This window comes from Centruroides sculpturatus, unplaced genomic scaffold, assembly GCF_000671375.1.
Source record: "Centruroides sculpturatus isolate CEXI.00-Female unplaced genomic scaffold, Cexi_2.0 scaffold316, whole genome shotgun sequence".
NCBI classification, from domain to species: domain Eukaryota; kingdom Metazoa; phylum Arthropoda; class Arachnida; order Scorpiones; family Buthidae; genus Centruroides; species Centruroides sculpturatus.
The window spans coordinates 12290-33276 of NW_019384641.1; the positions used below are offsets into that span (position 1 = coordinate 12290).

General features: G+C 34.2%; 2 protein-coding genes across 2 annotated transcripts; both read right to left on the reverse strand.

The window, feature by feature from the left end:
• Nucleotides 1–333: 333 nt before the first annotated feature.
• On the reverse strand, nucleotides 334–6545 carry LOC111626017. The gene is made up of 3 exons (XM_023369291.1): nucleotides 6398–6545; nucleotides 3901–4084; nucleotides 334–1189 (listed from the first exon to the last, which is right to left on the reverse strand). The coding sequence occupies exons 1-3, from the start codon at nucleotides 6467–6469 to the stop codon at nucleotides 504–506; spliced, it is 942 nt and encodes a 313-aa protein (XP_023225059.1). The 5' UTR covers nucleotides 6470–6545; the 3' UTR covers nucleotides 334–503.
• A 5572-nt stretch (nucleotides 6546–12117) lies between these two features.
• On the reverse strand, nucleotides 12118–19755 carry LOC111626034. The gene is made up of 4 exons (XM_023369310.1): nucleotides 19601–19755; nucleotides 18622–18857; nucleotides 14645–14828; nucleotides 12118–12902 (listed from the first exon to the last, which is right to left on the reverse strand). Exons 2-4 carry the CDS (start codon nucleotides 18823–18825, stop codon nucleotides 12217–12219), a joined length of 1074 nt encoding a protein of 357 aa, XP_023225078.1. The 5' UTR covers nucleotides 18826–18857; nucleotides 19601–19755; the 3' UTR covers nucleotides 12118–12216.
• Nucleotides 19756–20987: the final 1232 nt, after the last annotated feature.

Consider the following 20987-nt stretch of genomic DNA (forward strand, 5'->3'; position numbering starts at 1 on the left):
ATTGTAAAGAGCACTTCTTTAGCTTAATTGGTCTCCATCCCGAGTCCAACAGTCCACATACGCGACTGGTCGCGCGTAAATTCGAACGTAACGGTCTCTGTGTCTACCCAGAAGACCCAGTGGTGTCAGTCCTGATAAATTTGTCATTGCCGTCTTCGCCGACGCAATGTCGACCCTTCGGTCCTGTGGTGCCGAACTATAGAGGGGACCCTTCGGCAAGGTCACAGATGCAAACACTCGAGAATTAATGTTCAGTTGTTTTTAGCAACTGCTGGGCATTAGGGCGAAGAGAGAAAAAAACATTAGTAAAATTGTTAAATAAAAATTATTTTATTATGTCATATTTAAATTTTAATTACATTCGTAATTTATACAGTTTTAATGTCAATTCATCTTCAATAAATACACAGAATGATTTGAATAAAAGTTAAATGTGATATACGGGGCATACATCTTTTTTAAACAAAGTACCTTAAAATTGCATTTAACAACTAAATTACAAGTCATGCAATCCACAATATAACAATTTTTGCAAGAACTGATGCATCTTTTGTACATTCTCCTATAGTACTTGTGTTTTCACAAATATTCGGGATGTACTCCACACCGAATAATATGCAGCCACAATAAAACAAAATCGGAATGTTGGGAAATTCTTTACTAAAAATCTCAATTTCGGAAAAGTTTGATCGATCGTTGCACCAATTAATAAAGTGTTTGTTGAAAAATAACACAATACAATTGTTCCATGCAATGTTGTATTGCTTCAATTCTGTAATTTTCATTTGTTGTAATGTAAGATCTTTTGGCAGATTAAATGATAATGCATGTACCATCCTCCCCGAAAACACAATACATCTGTATGCTGGACATAAACTAATATCTGATATACCGCTTACTGCGCATTGTGGTATAACCTTCTTGAAGGTGTCCTCCAGTATTCCATCCACAATCCACAGGACGCATTTCGTTTCTTCTTTAGAAATGTCTGTCAATTCTGTAAACCACGTGGGACCAGGTTTCAGCTTTTCTTTGATTTCATCTTTTGAAAACACGAAACGACTTATTTTCAGTCCGGGAAGTTGAGGAAAAACAGCGATCCATATTGGTAATAGATTTCTTGATGAACGTGAATGAAGTTTATTGAGCCTTTGAGAATATCGCCAATCCTTTATATGATTATTTTTACCTGTAAAACGTAACGTTTTCATATTAAATTCTTTAAACTTCTCTTACATCCTCACCAGTGGCTTAATGATTTTATCCACCTACCATTGTGATAGAAGTCTAAAATAGTTTAGGTTGCAGTTCGTGCCCGGCCAACAAACCACTTTTTAAGTCTTTCTGCCCTGTGGGCACTAAGAGGGCCTCTTTTTGCAAGCCTATTATGGGCTCGGCCAGGCCCACAAGGGGGCTGCCAGGTAATGAGGGACGGGGCCCAACATATCTGAACGGACGACCCAGCGAAAAATTCCTCGGGATTTTTCGACTCGTTCGGATTCGAACTAGGGTCCCCTGGAGGGGTAGGCTGCCACCTTGACCGCTTGGCCATTCGACAAACGGACTGGCTACGTGAAGTTTTCGTACTTTCCTTCGAGTGTGTACCATCTAAGTAGAAACCAGTTTCCCGTAAAAAGTCCTCCCAAGAAATATCATATCTTGGCAGATCGCCTCCTAAGTGTTTGTTATTTTATGCTATTAAAGCAATAATCGTACAAGGTGAGTCCTTGATTTCACAGATGTTTTAAAGTCGACAGAATGATTTACAGATATTCTGACTATGAATGAAGTGTTTGTTCTCCATTGTAGTGTTACTGATAAATTGAAGGGACTGAGCCGAGATAGTGACAAGTTACATTTGTGGACAAATTGAACTAATCATGACAGCTTCACGTAAACACAACAGGCTTGAAGAATGTGCGGAAAATACCAGTAGATAGCCGGATATGTCATAGGGCTTCGTCTTGCCCTGAGTCGAAACTTTCTAGAACACGGGTTCCCAACCTATGGGTCGCGACCCAAAGGGGGTCGCATCGAGTTTTCTGTGGGGTCGCCAACTTATGCAGTAAACTAAAGAAAATTTTCACTATAATGCAGTATTTATTTTTAATGGTGCCTTGAAGTTTGAATAATTTCATATATTTTTTAAAACTTGAAATAAGTGTAATCTGGGTAGCTATTTTGTCACAGTTGCTTGAAACATTTGTTGAGAATTTTGTGAGGAATAAATTAAATGTTGAGAATGATATGAGGTTGGCGTTAACAAAATCTCAAAAGCGAATTTTGAGACTGGTTAATAATATGCAATTTCAACCATCGCATTAAATTAATTATTAAACATAATTTAAAATAAAATTATACTGAAAAACTAATTTTGTTTTTTTTAATTACCTGATTAAAATTGCTTTTTTTAATTGTATCGGAGTCGCGGGTGACTTGGCTTTTATAAAAAGCGCCATCCGAAAAAGGTTGGAAACTGTTGTTCTAGAAGAAAGGCTGTGTGAACCATCAGACATTAGAGTCAGTGCCATCACAAACAAGTAGGCCCTTATTTACTTAAATATTCTATCGAGAGATTCGTCAGTCAGCGATGCTAGGGACTGATGTTTCAACCACAGAGAAGTGAAACTAAGGTTTGTGCTGCTTGGATTTTCCTAAAATTAGACCGATGGTCCTTCAACATATGAGCACTTATTTCTAACAAATGAAATTAATTTTCTATTATAATTGAAGTAATTCTAATTATTTTGTTAAAGTTATAAGTTGATATTCATATTAATTTGTATATTGTAATAGATGATGCCCATGATTTTGTTTTTTTGTTTTTTNTAAATTAAATTTATTTTATTGTTATAACTAATAGCCAAGAATAAAATAAAAAGTTTTAAATATCAACTTTTTTCTACTTGGTTGTTGCGCGAGGCGCGAGGCCCCTCCAAGAGCGAGGCCCCGGGCGATTGCCCTGCTCGCCACCCCCTAAGGCCGCCACTGAGTCAGTACCATAATAAACAAGCCCTTATTCAGTTGAATATTCAATCCAGAGAATCGTCTGTCAGCGAGGACAGGCACTGATGTTTTAACCACAGAGAAGTGAGACTGAAGGTAGTGCTGCTTGGCTTTATCCTAAAATTTGACTTATGTTTCTTCAACATACGAGCACTTCTTTCTAACAAATGAAATTAATTTTCTATTATAATTGAAGTAATTCTAATTATTTTGTTAAAGTTATAAGTTGATATTCATATTAATTTGTATATTGTAATAGATGATGCCCATGATTTTGTTTTTTTGTTTTTTATTTAATTGCCGAACGAATAATGTAATATTTTCAAATGAAACTTACGAATAAATGCTGAAAAACACATACATTCAACCTACCAACATGTGATTATAGTTATTCTTTACGGTAAAAATAGAGCCAAGCCAGAAAACGTTGATACGGTGCATCTGTAAAGATTTCATTGCAAACAATGTGTGTCATAATTCTTCGTACTTATTGCAAGTACCGCCTTCATTCAAAAAAACTGAATTAATAACAAAGAATTTGCAAATACACGTGTGGTTACTAAATGTGATTTGGCGATTTGATCCACCTTTCAAAACGAATTCTCTCGAAATAGTGGGAATGAGGCTTAACAGAATCTTGCCACGATCCTTCTCAATTGATGCAATCTATAACAATAAAAAAATAATGTTTTATGCGTAATGCGTTCCGGAAAGAACATTTTATAGAAAATTGGCCCTTATTTGGGTATTAAACAGGTGTAAAACCGAAACATTCCACGTATTCAGCCACCGGTGAGACACAAATTCACGACTCGCATTCAATTAAAACATAAATAATATGCCCACCATTGGACACTGGTGGGCATTTTGCTAATGTTTTAATAAGATACTTACGACATTGAGCATCCAACCGCGATAAAAGTCGTATTGTCTTAGTTTCATCGCTTCTTTCCATGTAATCTTCCGAATGTCCATTATATCCTGTCAAGATGTTAATGTTGCCATTTTGTGTTTTGAAGTAGCGAACAACATATTCTGGATAAAAGTTCGTGATTGCAATTATATCACATGGTAAGTCCTACATATCAAAAGAGGACAAATATTTCACTTAAGAGTTTATACAAATTCGAACACAGTTCAGGGTAACCCAAAAGTCATTTAACCGCGTTTTACTTAGTAAATTCCAGTTATACACGTGAATATACACAATAATTGCAGTTCGTGTATTGAACAATTGATATATATTAGTTTTAGTAATTATTTAAAATTTGTAAACAATAAAAGCATTTTTATAAAATAAAAATTTTGACTTTTCAATGGTTAATTAACTTTCAGGTCGCCCTGTATTTTCAATAATGAAAACTTTATAAACACTATACTCAGTTAAGTAGTGGCCAGCCCCTTGCTGAGGTGCGAACCCACGATCAAATGCTAATGTTTAGAAGTATTATCACTAAATCAACATTTGGAGAAAACTCTAATAAGTTTTAAAGGCAAAAGCTATAGGTATCGTCAAACTTTAGAAGAAAAATATAAGAAAACTTCGACTTTAAATTGAATTAAAATCGACCTTTAAAAGATATTTAATTGGAAATTTTTCATTCAAATTTCATTAATTCTTTTCTAAAAGTTCGATTTTCAAGTACAGAATTCAAGTAAACGTTTTCATAAAACTTTCCTCCAAATGTTGAGTTCTAATTAAACAATATTTGAAGGAAAGGTTAATGAAAATGTTAATTTTGATTTCTACAAAATCAACCATAGTTTTTCGCTCTCGCCAACATTGTCATGCAGTAGCGTAAATTTTTCCCTTTAGTTTCATGTATCTAACATCTTTCATGGGAAAGTTTTCAATTGGAACAACGTGATCTCCTGTTTTCATTCAAGTATCAATATAATCGGGGCTTCCTGCTGCTATATTATCATTATATGTTCTCGACGTTAATCTGTCTAACTCCGTTCTCGAGTGTAAGAAAGGACAGGCAGACAGACAAGTAATACTGGTAATTTATAGGTCTACAGTTTTTTTCAGATTGTAATCCATCTCCATTTCTCCTTCTGTAGCAATTTTTTAAATTTCTGCACAAGGAGAGAGACACAAAAATTTCAACTTCTTGTAATTTCTATGTGGAAGTTTTTTTATAATCGTTAGGAAAGGAATGATATACGTATCACGTAGCATCTTTCTTTCATACGTAGATTTTATATTTTACCGTTTAAACATTTAAAATGCATTTTATCTTATAGAAAATTCAGATTTCTTTAACATAGTGTTTTTCACCCTTCTTGAATACGCGACCCCTTTACAAGTTAAAAAATTCCGGCGACCCCCCAGGGCCATATTAAAACTATATCAGTGATTTCAAAAACTACATATTTAATTTTCTATCTTTAAATATCGATCGAAAAACCAATTGTACTGTAAAATAAACAGGCACAGCCTTTTCACTGAAATTATAGATTTTTTTATTGTAGTGTAGTACCTACAAACACTTGTCGTTTTCTTTCACCCGCCATCCCCCGTGTAAGGCTTTTCGACCCACTGGGGGTCGCGACCAACAGGTTGAAAAACCTGTTGGTCGAAAAACTGCTATAAACATCACTCGAATGTCACTAAAAACTTCGTCACAGATTTAGTAACACGAAAGTTTAATTCGAACAGAAGGTTAACAACATGCCTATTCGAACAACATGCCTATGCCATTACAAAAATTCAAAATTAATTGAACGATTTATCGCCCAATCACGTCTCTCCGTCTCTTTGCGTTGCTATCGTTCGCGACGAGATGCAAACGAGAAGGAAATGCATTTCTATTTTCTATACTAAACTTTCTATACTAAACTAATGTATTTGATTCCATATGAAACTAAAATTATACACATAATCGCAAATGTTGGCAAAACTAATCTTACTATTGCATGAACACTTCAACTGCATGAGTATATGTTATTAGAGCCGTAACTAGGGTGTGGCCAATGAGGACCAAACCATAGGCGCCGATTTAATAAAGGCGCCAATGAGAAGGTTTCGAAACAAATATGTATTCAAAATTAATAACACAAAAAATTTTTATATTTATATTTATATAGTATTTAAATATTCTTACATAATGTTTTATAATAACCTTTTTTAGAATAAAATTATTTTTTTAATAATAAAAATTAAAAAGGCGCCATTTTCATTCTTGGCCATAGGCGTCCAAAATTCTAGTTACGGCTCTGTATATTGCTTATCATAAATATCACAATATCAAAAAATACAGTAAAACCTGTGTAAACCGGAATCGCACGATACCTATTTTTTCACATTTTACACAGGTTTCATTTTACACAGTCATTATATTTTTTCACATTTTACACCTGTTTATTCTTATCTTAAACTATAACTCACCTCAACTGCAATCGTTATCCTTCCTCTCAATATGGATTCTCCTATTTCCTTCCACAATGAACAAACTTTCATGCAATTCTCTATTTCGGAATTATCCAAAGTTTTCAATATACGTCTCACTATATCGTATACGTAGGCAACATTCAAATTTTTCTTAACAGTATGTAAATTAGGTACCGTAAGTCTAATACAGCACTAAATTTATACATTTCTTGTGAAGGAAACACTTCTTATTCAACAGCCATAAAAATTATTTATATTAATGATGTCTCCAAAGGTCAAGTTATCTTTCTGTGATAAATTATTTATCAGATATCGCGGCCGCCGTTTCTTGTGCTGTTCCGCGACGAAGACAGGCTTTGAACAACGGGCGTAGTCGAACGGTACACACTCGGTAAGTAATCCTATAATTTTTTGTTTATAGCATAGTTTATACGGATTACTCCCAAAAAATTATACGTGTTTTGGAAATGTTGAGTCGAATTAGTCTAGAATCGGTTAATTTTATAGAAGAAAACCTTTCGAACAGCCTTAGTCCGTAAAGTTCCCACCTATCGGGCTGCGATTGGCTCATGTATTTAATCGTTCCTACAACGTAATCTTCGGTTAGCGTGGAACGTATCTAAGCGTTATAGGGGGGTCTACTGTATAGACTAGTAGCCCGGAACGCCCCCTAGTGGGCGTTCTTTACAAATATCCATGAGGACGGTTCCTTTGACTTTTTTGTTCCTATCAATATGCTCTACAGCTACGTTAAAGTCCCAATGATAAGATTTACCCTCCGAATAAAGAGGTGGCCATCCCCCAAACTGTAGCGCCCCTGTGCGAACAATAAAGTCAAAGGAACCATACCCCTACGCGTGACCCTTTGCAAGATATAAGCCTCTGAAAATTTGCCTACGTCATTTCCGGTCACGTGACACCGTGGACAGAAGGGCGCCTGCTGCGCGAAAAAAAAATTAACGCGTGCTCGCACACACTCGGAAGGTTGCCGACCCGCTCATTCTCAGAGTAAATTGCGGCAAACAGGCAGTCACGTGACCCATAGAATAATTTTCGGAGGGCAATATCTCGGGAAGGGTCACGCGTAAAAGTATGGTTCATTAGACATTTATTGTTCTCACAGAGGGGGTCGCCACCCCTGCATTCCGAGGGTAAATCTTACCGTCCCAATTGCGTCATACAAATCTATATTTCTACCTATTAAACATTCTATAAATACTTTAAAATAGTTTAATTTGTTTATTTACCTTCGCTCGTAAACCTCGATTTTAAATGTATCCGCCATTTTTTCAACAAATTTCCCGAGAGTCAATGCGCGACGTTCACTAAGTCACGGGATGTTGTAAACGTGCCGCGCAAGGTTAATCAAGGCATATAATAATTATTTATACCATTCCGTGGTATAAATAATGAATTCATATCAATAATAAATTCCTATTACAAATAAAAATAATTTATTGTTAATTTATAACCTTCGCTAGGGCGCCTCTAGTGCCCGTTTTTGACATACGTTACGCGGACAGACGGATACCCGTTTAATGGGTTATATATATAGATACTATATATTAATTAACTAATTAATAATTGTATATTTTTGACTTGGGGTTTTTAGGGTTTCATAAGAAAAATTCTTTTGTTAAAATCTACTATATAAAACTGAAAAACTGGGCAGTGTCTGTCACGGTACACAAAAACGGCCACTAGGGGTGGCACTCCTAGCTAATATATAAATTAACAATATAAATTACAGTAGACCCCCCTATAAAACGGTAGATGCGTTCCGTTCTTTATGAATCAATTTTGTACGAGTCCTTGCCAATCACAGCCCGACACGTGTGAAGTTAACGGACTACGGCTGTTTGAAAGGCTTTCTTCCATAAAATTAATCGATTCTAGACTAATTCGACTCAACATTTCCAAAACACGTATAATTTTTTGGAAATAATCCGTATAAACTATGCTATAAACAAAAAATTGTAGGATTACTTACCAAGTGTGCACCATTCGACGTCTTCGCTACTCAAGCTTGTTTTCGTCGCGGAGCAGCACACCAAACCGCGGCCGCGATTTCTGATGTTATTTTTCTGTGAAAACATCGTTGAACTTTGGAGACGTCATTAATATAAATAATTTTTATGACCGTTGAATAAGAAATGTTTCTTTCACAAAAAATGTTTAAAATTACAGTACTGTATTAGACTTACGGTACCTAATTAACTTACTGTACAGACCATAGCAAACTCAACTTACTCGCCTAAACTCTCTGTAGCGTGGCGCTAGATGGCGGAAATTATATATATAATTATAATAAAGTTANAAAAGTTGATTCACCTTACGACATTTTCATGATACGATCTCAGTTTCGGAGCGAATTAATTTCGTATCCTGAGGTACCACTGTAGTGCTCAACCCCATCACGGCAATTACAGATGGTACAGATATCCGTTGAAGATTTGCCAAACCCCTGTAAGTAGGCCCGGAATCTCTGATGCCCAGTAAATAATTGGGTGGTTTCAAAGTCCGGACTAACCCAGTGGTGAAAAAGGTGGTCATGAATAGATGGAAAAAAGTTTCTGGCAAGGCCATTATAGCTATCCCATCTCTGCTGCCAGAGATCCAAGCTGTATTTCCAATGTTGGAGCTTAAGAAATAAGATCTGTTATAAATTCGAATAAAATATTTAAATAATAGTATATATATTAATATTCCAAAGTACGATGTATTAATAGTAAGTCAATCTACTTTCTTTTTTTTCTGGAAGTTCATAATTCTAAACTTATTTTACTAGATAAAATTATATATGTATATATTTACTGTACCATAATAAGTGTACAAGTGTAAGTTAATTTAAAATTTTCACTACTTTTGACTATTTAACCCTGAGAATATACTATTACTAAAGAAACACAAATTTGTTTTGTTTTATAATAAATACATTTATTATAAAACAAAATAATCGGTTCAATGACACAATATAGTAATCAATATAACACAATAATCTAGGTCTATATGGTAATCAACAATTTGCTTTTCTGACATCCTACAGAAAAAGTTAAAATGCAGTGGAGGGATACGCAAGTTAAGAAAAAACATTAAATTTTTGAAAATTTAACATGACCCAAAATAGAGATTGCACTCCGAACACACAACGCGAACGCCTGCCATGAGTTACAAAAAGGTTCCGCTAGACGTGCTACAGTAGGTCTCAGACAACGAGATAGAATACTGGCGGCTAATTTCAGGATTCCGTAGCCGTAGTTTTGGTTTTTACCACGAGATGCCGCTAGTGTCGGAACATTGAGGTAGCGTTTAAGTCGTACTGTACGGTGTACTTGGAATTTTTTTGTCGATATTTTAGCTTTAAAACCTTACTTTATCATGGATAATTGTTTTTGAAGTATTCCCGCTACGTTGCGAAGAAATCGTTATGGAAAATATTGCGTTGAATATATCGGAAAATACTTGTTATTGCGATAAGCACATCTCCTCAAAAGGAAATCTTATTAACAAGCATGTAGGTTTAGAACATAAGCAAATCCTGGTGGAGGAAAAGTCTATATTCTGTCGTGAGACTTCATGTTCTGAAGGATTTTCTACTTCCCTTCGATTACGCGAACATCTGGAAAAAATACTGAACCTGTACATGGATTTGCCTGTGAAATTGAGAAGCTGAAATTCAAAAATATGAAGGGTAAGTAAATTCTGTTCTGAAATTTTAAAAATTCTGTATATAATTAATATATCTTAAAATAATTGTTTTCATGAATATTGACAGCTCATTCAGTTGTAAATAAAAATATTATGTACTATATTTGACAGATTTCTACGAATGGAAAGCCACAGATAAGTTGAGAACCAACTAAAGTTAACTGTCTAAAAATTCATGGAATTTATAAATTCTATTTAATACATAAAAATAAATACGACTTTTTAACAAAGCTAAAACTTTGTGTTTGTCCTCCTTTTCGCCGTTTTCACCATCAGCAATACCTTAAAAAGTTCACAAAAATTACAAAGGCGACCTTCCTTTTGAGGCTACTACCTCTGCAACAGAGGTAGTAAGCTTATAAATTCTACTCGTGCGGGTCTGGCGCAAGGGATCATGACTACGCTCAATTCAGGAATGTACTTACAAAAGGAAACCATTCAATAACAGATTGTGCATAGGAAAATGTTGCAAATGTATAATGTTCAATAAATATTTTTCGTAAAGAAAACATGTTTCTTATGAATAGCTTTTTAGCTAACATTCAAATAAATCATTGCCGATCTGTTAAATGAGGCTATAAAAGGTTCACTAATATTTTACTGACGATATAATTTGTTGATGGATTTAAACTACCAATTCAAAAGACTTTACTCAAATTACACAAGATACACTTAACTCTTGGTATTCGCCAGGGTTAGATTTTTTTTTTTTTTTTTTAATCTTGTGAAAACCAAATAAGGATGCCTAAGGAGAAAATTGAGTTTGGTTTTGTGGAACGTTTCGAAGATAAACGTTAATCGTTTAAAATAAAATATTGCAAATTTTGTAATATAAAATGTTTAAACTATTTTTAAAAAAGCAATGAATAATTTTATTAAATAATAGAAAAAAACAAAAATTTCGAATAAGAGATTGAAAACTCAGCAGGAAAATCTTGAAATTAAAACAATTTAAGAACGAAAGTCTACATATTCTGTAGAATAACTTTTATAATATACTGAATAATTTTTAATAATTTTTAATATTTTTATAACAATAATGAACAATGGTCATCTTTTCAAGCTACAATATAAACATTGAATATTAGACAAAATTCAAATTTGCCGTTTAAGAAACGAACAGTAGCAAATTTTGTTTGTAATGAATTAATTCTGACTGTTGTGTATTCACACCGATTGCGTTCAGTCACGTGATTCGGTGACATCACAACCGGCGTAATTTATAATTAAGAGTGTCGAGCTACTTGATGTCACGATGTAGCGACATCTCGTGGTAAAAACACAACTACGGTTCTGGAATCGTTGTGTAATTAGCCGCCAGTTATGGTGGAGGTGTAGAAGCAGCACTGTTTTCATCGGTGGTCTGTCAGACACCGCCCCTCACTACCTGACCTGTTCTCCTCGCCGAACTTACAAATATCTTCATTAACGGGCCCTCTTAGTACATATATTTCGACGGTCACATGGAATAAGAAATAAGATGGCAGTCTACTGCTCTCTAAGCAGTAGACTGCCATCAGAGCAGTAGACTGGAATCAGATCCGGAATACTCAAAATAACAGGAATTTGTCAGAAGTGGTCGATCCGATTATGTCTCCATGTCCCTCAACACCCAACCACTCTACTGTGGGCTTGGGTGAAATCATAATGGGCTTACTATAAGAACTCCTTTTAGTCTCCGCACAGCGGTCATATTTGGTTCTATGGAATATGACGTCGCGACACAAGCGAGTCTCTTGGAAAGATTTTCAACAGGAACCTGGTTCCTATTCGGGTGTTACACACAAAGAATACCCAAAAAAGTCACGCGACCAGCGAAACGAGTTATTAAGGTACGAACACTCGAGTAGTAATGTTCAGTTGTTTTTAACCACTCAGCCACTGGTGGGCACTAGGGCGAAGAGAAAAACAAAGTATTAGTAAAATTGTTGATTAAAAATTTGTTCATTAAGTCATATTTACATTTATACTTTATACAGTTTTAATGTTAATTGATCTTCAATAAATACACAAAATGATTTGAATGAAAGTTAAATGTGATATACAGGGCATACATCTTTTTTTTTAACAAAGTACCTTAAAATTGCATTTAACAACTTAATTACAAGTCACGCAATCCACAATATAACAATTTTTGCAACAACTGATAAATTTCTTATACATTCTCCTATAGTACTTGTGTTTTTACAAATATTCGGGATGTATTCCACACCGAAACATAGGCAGCTACTATAAAACAAAATAGGAATGTTGGGAAATTCTTTACTAAAAAACTCAAGTTCGGGAAAATTTGATCGATCGTTGCACCAAGTCATGAAGTATTGGTTGAAATATAACACAATACAATTGTTCCATGCAATGTTGTATTGCTTCAATTCTATAACTTTCATGTATCGTAATGTACGATCTGTAGGCAGATTAAATGATAATGCGTGTACCATCCTCCCCGAAAACACGATGCATCTGTATGTTCGACCTAAACTAATATCTGATATCCCGCTTACTGCGCATTGTGGTATAACCTTCTTGAAGGTGTCGTCAAGTTCATCATCTACAATCCACAGGACGCATTTCGTTTCTTCTTTAGAAATGTCTGTCAATTCTGTAAACCACGTGGGACCAGGTTTCAGCTTTTCTTCGATTTCATTTTTTGAAAACACGAAACGACTTATTTTCAGTCCGGGAAGTTGAGGAAAAACAGCGATCCATATTGGTAACAGTTTTCTTGACGGACTTGAATGAAGTTTAACGAGCCTTTGAGAATATCGCCGTTCCTTTATATGATTATTTTTACCTGCAAAACGTTACGTTTTCATATTAAATTCCATAAACTTCTCTTACATCCTCACCAGTGGCTTAATGATGTTATCCACCTACAGATTTTCTTCCATTGTCATAGAAGTCTACAATATTTCAGGTTGCAGTTCATGCCCCCCCAACGGACTGGATACGGAAGTTTCGTACTTTACTTCGTGTGTGAAACACGTAAAAAGAAACCAGTTTCCCGTAGAAAGTCCTCCCAGGAGGTATCATCAATTGGCAGATCGCCTCCTAAGTGTTTGTTATTTTATTCCATTAAAGCAATAATGGCATGAGTCCTTGAATTCACAGATTTTTCAAAGTCAACAGAATGATTTGCAGATATTTTGTTTGTTCTCGATTGCAGTGTTACTGATAAGTTAAACGGAACTGAGCCGAGATAGTGACAAGTTACATTTTTGGACAAACTGTACTAATCATGCCAGCTTCACGTAAACACAACAGGCTTGCCGGATATGTCATATAGCTTCGTCTTCCCCTAAGTCAAAACTTTCTGGAATAAAGACTGTGTGAAGCATCTAACATTAGAGTCAGTACAGCGGCGGCCTTATCCATTGCGAGGCTCTGGACGGCAGATCTTTTTGCGAGGCCCTTGTCCTTTGTGCAAAGTATGTGAATTGAAACAGTAGGCACTTATTAATATTAATATATACTGTACTATAAATTAAATTTATTTTATTGTTATAACTAATAGCCAAGAATAAAATAAAAAGTTTTAAATATCAACTTTTTTCTACTTGGTTGTTGCGCGAGGCGCGAGGCCCCTCCAAGAGCGAGGCCCCGGGCGATTGCCCTGTTCGCCACCCCCTAAGGCCGCCACTGAGTCAGTACCATAATAAACAAGCCCTTATTCAGTTGAATATTCAATCCAGAGAATCGTCTGTCAGCGAGGACAGGCACTGATGTTTTAACCACAGAGAAGTGAGACTGAAGGTAGTGCTGCTTGGCTTTATCCTAAAATTTGACTTATGTTTCTTCAACATACGAGCACTTCTTTCTAACAAATGAAATTAATTTTCTATTATAATTGAAGTAATTCTAATTATTTTGTTAAAGTTATAAGTTGATATTTATATAATTTTGTATATTGTAATAGATGATGCCCATGATTTTGTTTGTTTGTTTTTTATTTAATTGTCGAACGAATAATGTAATATTTTCAAATGAAACGAATAAATGCTAAAAAACACATACAAGCAACCTTCTAACACATGGTTATAGTTATTCTTTACGGTAAAAATAGAGCCAAGCCAGAAAATGTTCATACAGTGCCTCTGAAAAGATTTCAATGCAAACAATGTGTGTCATAATTTTTCGTAATTATTGCAAGTACCGCCCTCATTCAAAAAATCTGAATTAATGACAAAGAATTTGCAAATACACGTGTGATTACTAAACGTGATTTGGCCGTTTGATCCACCTTTCAAAACGTATTCTCTCGAAATAGTGGGAATAAATCTTGCCACGATCCTTGTCAATTGATCCAATCCACAATAATACAAATAAAATGTTATTAGCGAAATGCCTTCCGGGAAGAACATTCTATACAAAACTGGTCCCTATTTGCGTAATAGACAGGTGAAAAACCGGAGCATACCACGTATTCAGCCACTGGTGAGACACAAACCGACGACTCGCATTCAATTAAAACATCAATAATATGCCCACCATTGGACACTGGTGGGCATTTTGTTAATGTTTTAATAAGATACTTACGACATTGAGCATCCAACCGCAATAAAAGTCGTATTGTCTTAGTTTCATCGCTTCTTTCCATGTTTTCTTCCGAATGTCCATTATATCCTGTCAAGATGTTAATGTTGCCATTTTGTGTTTTGAAGTAGCCAACAACATATTCTGGATAAAAGTTCGTGATAGCAATTATATCACGTGGTAAGGCCTACATATGAAAAAACAAAATATTTCACTTAAGAGTTTATACAAATTCAAACGCAGTTCAGGGTAACCCAAAAGTCAGTTAACCGCGTTTTACTTTGTAAATTCCAGGTATACACGTGAATATACACAATACAGTGGTACCTCGGTATACGTCTGCTTTAATATACGTCCAATTCGGAATACGTCCTGTTTGGACGAAACAAATTTTGCTCGGTGTACGACTTTTGTCCGGTATACGACATAATTCAATTATACGCGCCATCAATGAACAAGTAGCACTTATCCGTGTACTAGATCAGACTAGACGTTCACGGTGCAACGGTTTATAACTTTGTTAAATTTTTTCTGATTTTAATTCGTAAGTAAAATTTTATTATTTTTATTAATCACGAATCGCAAAAAGACAAATGAAAAGCGACAGGAAACTAAAAAAATGACTAGAATTACAATGGAACTGATAAAAGAGATTGTTGAAAATTATTATGCCTTTTTTTTCCTTTTTTTATCTATTTATAATTTATTTTGTATACTAGTACTTTCTATGTATTAACAGGACTTATTATACTGAAAATTATGGATGCAGATATTTAGTCTTACAGTTCAAAAATAATGTTCTTTATTTAGTTCACAGGTGAACTAAATTGTTGAAAAATACGAAGGTGACACGCGTGTTCGAGATTTTAACTGTTGCTTACCGTATTCCGAGAACCACGATATGGACAATCGCGAAAAATAAAGACATTATAAAATTTGCTAACGTTGCGAAAGGAATTAAATCAATTTCTAAACAGACATCGAAGACATTAGATCATGTCGAGAAATTGCTTTTGCTTTAGATAACTGAAAAACATTGCTGGAGACAGCGTATCGGAAGCAATTATTTGCGAGAAAGCTAAAAAGATACACGCTGATCTTACGAAAAATCAAGCAGGAACTAGCCAGGAAAGCGAGGTGTTTAAAGCCAGCCATTTTTTTTACACGAGAACGGATTAATCATTTTTACATTACTCCTTATGGGAAAGGTTGGTTTGGTATACGTCCAATTCGGTATAAGTCCAAACATCGAGAACGGAATAAGGTCGTATACCAAGGTTCCACTGTATATTGCATTTGTAGTTCGTGTATTGAACAATTTATATATATTAATTTGAACAATTATTTAAAATTTGTAAACAATAAAAGCATTTATATAAAATAAAAGTTCGGAATTTGCAATGGTTAACAGACTTTCAGGTCGCGCTGTATTTTCAATAATGGAAACTTTATAAATACTATACTCAGTTAAGTAGTGGCCAGCCCCATGCTGAGGTGCGAACCCACGATCAAATGGTAATGTTTAGAAGTATTATCACTAAATCAACATTTGGAGAAAACTCTAATGAGTTTTAAAGGCAAAAGCTATAGGTATCGTCAAACTTTAGAAGAAAAATATAAGAAAACTTCGACTTTAAATTGAATTAAAATCACCTTTAGAAGATATTTAATTGTAAATTTTTCATTCAAATTTCATTAATTCTTTTCTAAAACAGAATTGAAGTAAACGTTTTCATGAAACTTTCCTCCAAATGTTACTTTTAATTAACTATGACACAAAAATTTCCGAAAGCAATAAAAGAAGAGTTTCAGATATCTGCAAGAGCGAGAAATTCTATTGATTGCTCATGCATGGTCTTGAGACAGCAATGTCGCTAAAAACATCTGAATGTCCATAACAGGTTATTAGCTGCAGCAGTAATGGAGCGAAGTTTGGAAGTTCCGAACAGAAACTTCAAGATGGCTGCCACAGTTTTTCAGATGGAACAACGCATCATCCGCATGAATATTACAATATTTATAAATTTTCGCATAATTTCTGAGTGATTACATAAAAACATTGTTTACAAACTGCAAAGCAGCTTAGCAGAACTATTTCCGTTCAAGATATAAATGGTTTAAGGCGACTTCCAGCGACTTTACAAGTATTGCTCCATCATTTCCGGTTCAGTTTCTAATTCTACTTTCTCTGGAACCAAATACAATGGATTTCGCTACGACGAACCTCGTAATAACGAACTTTTACATTTTTTCTGACCCAGCTTCCATACGAAACGACAAAACGAATTTTCCAATTGTACGAATATATTTATAACTAGCATTAGTTGTATTCATTACAACGTGTAAATTTCTTTCCCTCTTCAAAATTACCTACCAACTTGGTTAACAATCGTACCTAAGAAAGTGGACGGGCTCTGAAGAACCTAACGAGTTGCAGGTTTACTAAAATGAGGTGTACTAACTTCAACAAGAACCATAATTTGTCACAAACACAGGCGTAAGGACGGCTGCTTATGCGTCTTTATCTTTTATTATTTATTATATTCTTCACTTAGGACACCAGGTTAAGTGTTCTATAAAAATTGCACACACGAAGAATCTTCAAGGAAAGTACATAGACCTAAATACAGCAATTTTCACGTAAACTGTAAAGCTGTATGGGCCAATGACGCCAATGTACTGTACAGTACAAAGGCTTTAATGCTCTTGAGTAGATATTTGTAAGGGAAAATAAATGAAATAAAAATGGTTTTTGTCAACGAACTTTATATCAGTATTTTTTTTCGAATAAAGAAAATAAATAGTTACATTCCAATTATCTGTATTAATTTATTTAATTTGAAATATATGCTCTCCATCTCAAATTAGTGTCTTGCCCCTATATATATCATTCTTTTCTGCTAGCAATAACGTTGTGTTGGTCATATATCTAACATCTTTCATGGGAAATTTTTCAATTGAAACAACGTGATCTCCTGTTATCATTCAAATATAATCGGAGCCCCCTGCTCCTAAACGTTCCATATATGTTCTCATATGAATATAAGGACAGGCAAACAGACAGGCAACAGTGGTAATTTATAGGTCTGTAGTTTTATCAAATCGTAGCCCATCTCCATTTCTCCTTGTACAGCAATTTTTTCAATTTGCTGCACAAGGGGAAAGACACAAAAATTTCGACTTCTTGTAGTTTCTATGTGGGAGTTTTTTAAGATCGTTAGGAAAGAAATGATATAAGTAACACGTAGCATTTTTTTTCATATGTAGACTTTTTATTTTACCGTTTGAACATTTAAAATACATTTTCACTTATAAAAAATTCAGTTTAATAAACTTTTTTGAAGATCCCACTTAGTTATAACGCGTCTCCCGTAAGTATTAGCTTAAGAATTAGGAATCAGGTAATGAGCAGTCAGTTAAAAATATTTGCTCAAGAACAAAATAATAATAATTTGATTCTAGAAATAGTAGAACTTGCATTTTCTCTTTCTCCTTTACATCCTTATGACAGAAATTGACTTGTTACAGATTTCTTTACCACATCACTCGAAAGTCACTAAAAACTTAGCCACAGATTTACTAATATGAAAGTTTAATTCGAACAGAAGGTTAAAAACATGCCTATGCCATTACAAAATTTCAAAATTAATTGAACGATTTATCGTCCAATCACGTTTCTTTGCGTTGCTACCTTTTGCGACGAGATGGAAACGAGAAGGAAACGCACACTACTTTCTATACTAAACTAATGTAATTGTTCCGTATGAAACTAAAAATATACACGTAATCGAAAATGTTGGCAAAGCTAAACTTACTATTGTACGAACACTTCAACTGCATGAGTATATGTTGCTTATTATAAATATTACAATATCAAAAAGTACAGTAAAACCTGTGTAAACCGGAATCGCACCGAATCTATTTTTTTTCACATTTTACACAGGTTTTGCTGTTTATTCTTATCTTAAAGTATAACTCACCTCAACTGCAATCGTTATTCTTCCTCTCAGTATGGATTCTCCTATTTCCTTCCACAATGAGCAAACTTTCATGCAATTTTTTATTTCGGAATTATCCAAAGTTTTCAATATACGTATCATTATGTCGTATACGTAGGCAACATTCAAATATTTCTTCGAACGGCTTTTACACACTAATTCACACTTGTTTTCTGGTTCATCCATTATAAAAATGACTATTTTCTAAAATATTTATGCTGTAATTAAGAATATATCTCCGTGAATCAATAGAAGTGAACGTTTTCAATGAAAATAACGTGATGAATCATAAATTTTGCATGAATACACAGGAAAATATTAATATTGTACGATGTGTAGATTAAAATCCAGAGTTGGAACACGAGATTTTGGAAAATTCAATAATGGAAATTATTAATATTTTTCCAAATTTTATTTTTCCTAATTTCTAAATTAGGAAGGATACCTTCCTAATTTAGAAATCATTTTTATTTATGGCCTTTGCCCTGTTGCTTGCAGCTGTTGCAAGCTTTTCAAATTACAAAATATAACAAGATAAGCAGATTTGATAAAGTTCCTTATAATCCGTTAACATGCTGCAATTATTACAAGTCTTGTAGATTTGTAAATTTATGAAATAGGGCCCTGGTGTGAGCATAAGTCTAATTTATCTGACAAGCGAGAAATTCGGATTATGAAATATTTCATATAGGATCTCTATAAGGACCCATACAGTACATACACGTGTTAGTATAAAAGACAGAATGGTTCATAAGTCAGTTAATCATGTTGCTTGTGTATTGAACAAAAATGGTGTAATATTAAAGAATTTTTGAAGACGTTAAAAAGAACCGTACACTGGTTAATTGACTTTTAAGCACAAATTTATGCAAATTAACTGAACTAGTGTGTTTGTACAACGTCATTAAGAATATTAAAATTGGCAGAAAAGAAAATTAAATTCATTTTACAAGCAACTTACTTTAATAGTCTCCAGTGTCGACTGTTTACAAGTATAGTCCAATTGAATGTAATCGAATTTTTAGTATGACGTAACTTATGTCAAATAATATTTTTGCTAAGTTATATTTAACAGTTTTTACCAAAAACAGTGGCCGAATATACCCAGAAATTCATTAATTGTTATATACACCACATAAGCATGTAAAGACAATTCCCTACGTTCGAAAGGTCAATCATTTCAATGTAAAAATCATTAAAAATAAATAAATATATAACAACATTCTCAAAATAAATGCTCTGTAAATGTTTCTTGTTAATTCATAAACTAAAACAATATTTTTAAAATGTAAATCAACAATTTTTCTTTCGTAATCACAAAAAAAGCGAATTTATGTAAATTTATACAAATTTCACAAATAATATTTTTAATGATTTTTAATTTATAAAATATTTTTATACAGGTTGTGACAAATTGAAAGAGGAATATTTGCAGCTCCTTACTGACATTAAATGAAATAAATGTGCTGTTCACGTGTGGCACCACAGACGATGTTCAGCCAATACTGCCATTCTGGCCAATCCCTCTCAAGCGCACAGATTAAGGCCCAGGTAGCTACAGCCAACTAACTACACAACAAGTTTACCAACGAAATTTTAACTATTCGCTCGGGGCCGGTATAGCTGAAGCGCCCTGACATAAGTTTTCAGAACACGTGTCTAACACGTGGCCTAAGGGACCGTCCATAAATTACGTAAGGTATTTTGGGGATCAAGGATTTTTTATTACAGTCGACCCCCCTATAATTACGGTCCCTATAATTACGATTCCTATAAAACAACGAAAAAATTGTGACCGGTATCCGTAAAAAACAGAAAAATTCCCTATAATTACCTCAAACGTCATCAGGCAGCCTAACTACTTTCCCGCCGTCCGTAGCGCCACGCTACGGATAGATTTTTATCGTCTGGATAGTATTATATAAATTATATATAAATTCGGTACTGTACATATAATTATATATTAATTATATATAAATTAGGTACTGTATATATAATTATATATTAACTTATTGTAACTTTGTTATAATTAAATATATAATTTCCGCCTTTAGCGTGGCGCCACGCTACAGAGATTTTTACGCTAACTATCGTCTGTAGAGTATGTAAATTAGGTACCGTAAGTCTAATACAGTACTGTAATTTTATACATTTCTTGTGAAAGAAACATTTCTTATTCAACGGCGATTAAAATTATTTATATTAATGATGTCTCCGAAGTTCAAGGAACTATTCGAAGAAAAATAAGTTATTAGAAATCGGCCCCAGTTTGCTGAGCTGTTCCGCGACGAAAACAATGTTGAGCAATGGCGATGTCGAATGGCGACATTCGGTAAGTAATCCTACAA

Coding starts and splice junctions, on each gene's coding strand:
- LOC111626034 (XM_023369310.1), bottom strand. CDS start 18,825: ATGGATGAACCAGAAAACAAGTGTGAATTAGTGTGTAAAAGCCGTTCG. Junction 14,829..18,621: donor GAATAACGATTGCAGTTGAG/GTGAGTTATACT, acceptor TTTCATATGTAG/GCCTTACCACGTGATATAAT. Junction 12,903..14,644: donor GCGGTTGGATGCTCAATGTC/GTAAGTATCTTA, acceptor AACGTTTTGCAG/GTAAAAATAATCATATAAAG.
- LOC111626017 (XM_023369291.1), bottom strand. CDS start 6,469: ATGAAAGTTTGTTCATTGTGGAAGGAAATAGGAGAATCCATATTGAGA. Junction 4,085..6,397: donor GGATAACGATTGCAGTTGAG/GTGAGTTATAGT, acceptor TTTGATATGTAG/GACTTACCATGTGATATAAT. Junction 1,190..3,900: donor GCGGTTGGATGCTCAATGTC/GTAAGTATCTTA, acceptor TACGTTTTACAG/GTAAAAATAATCATATAAAG.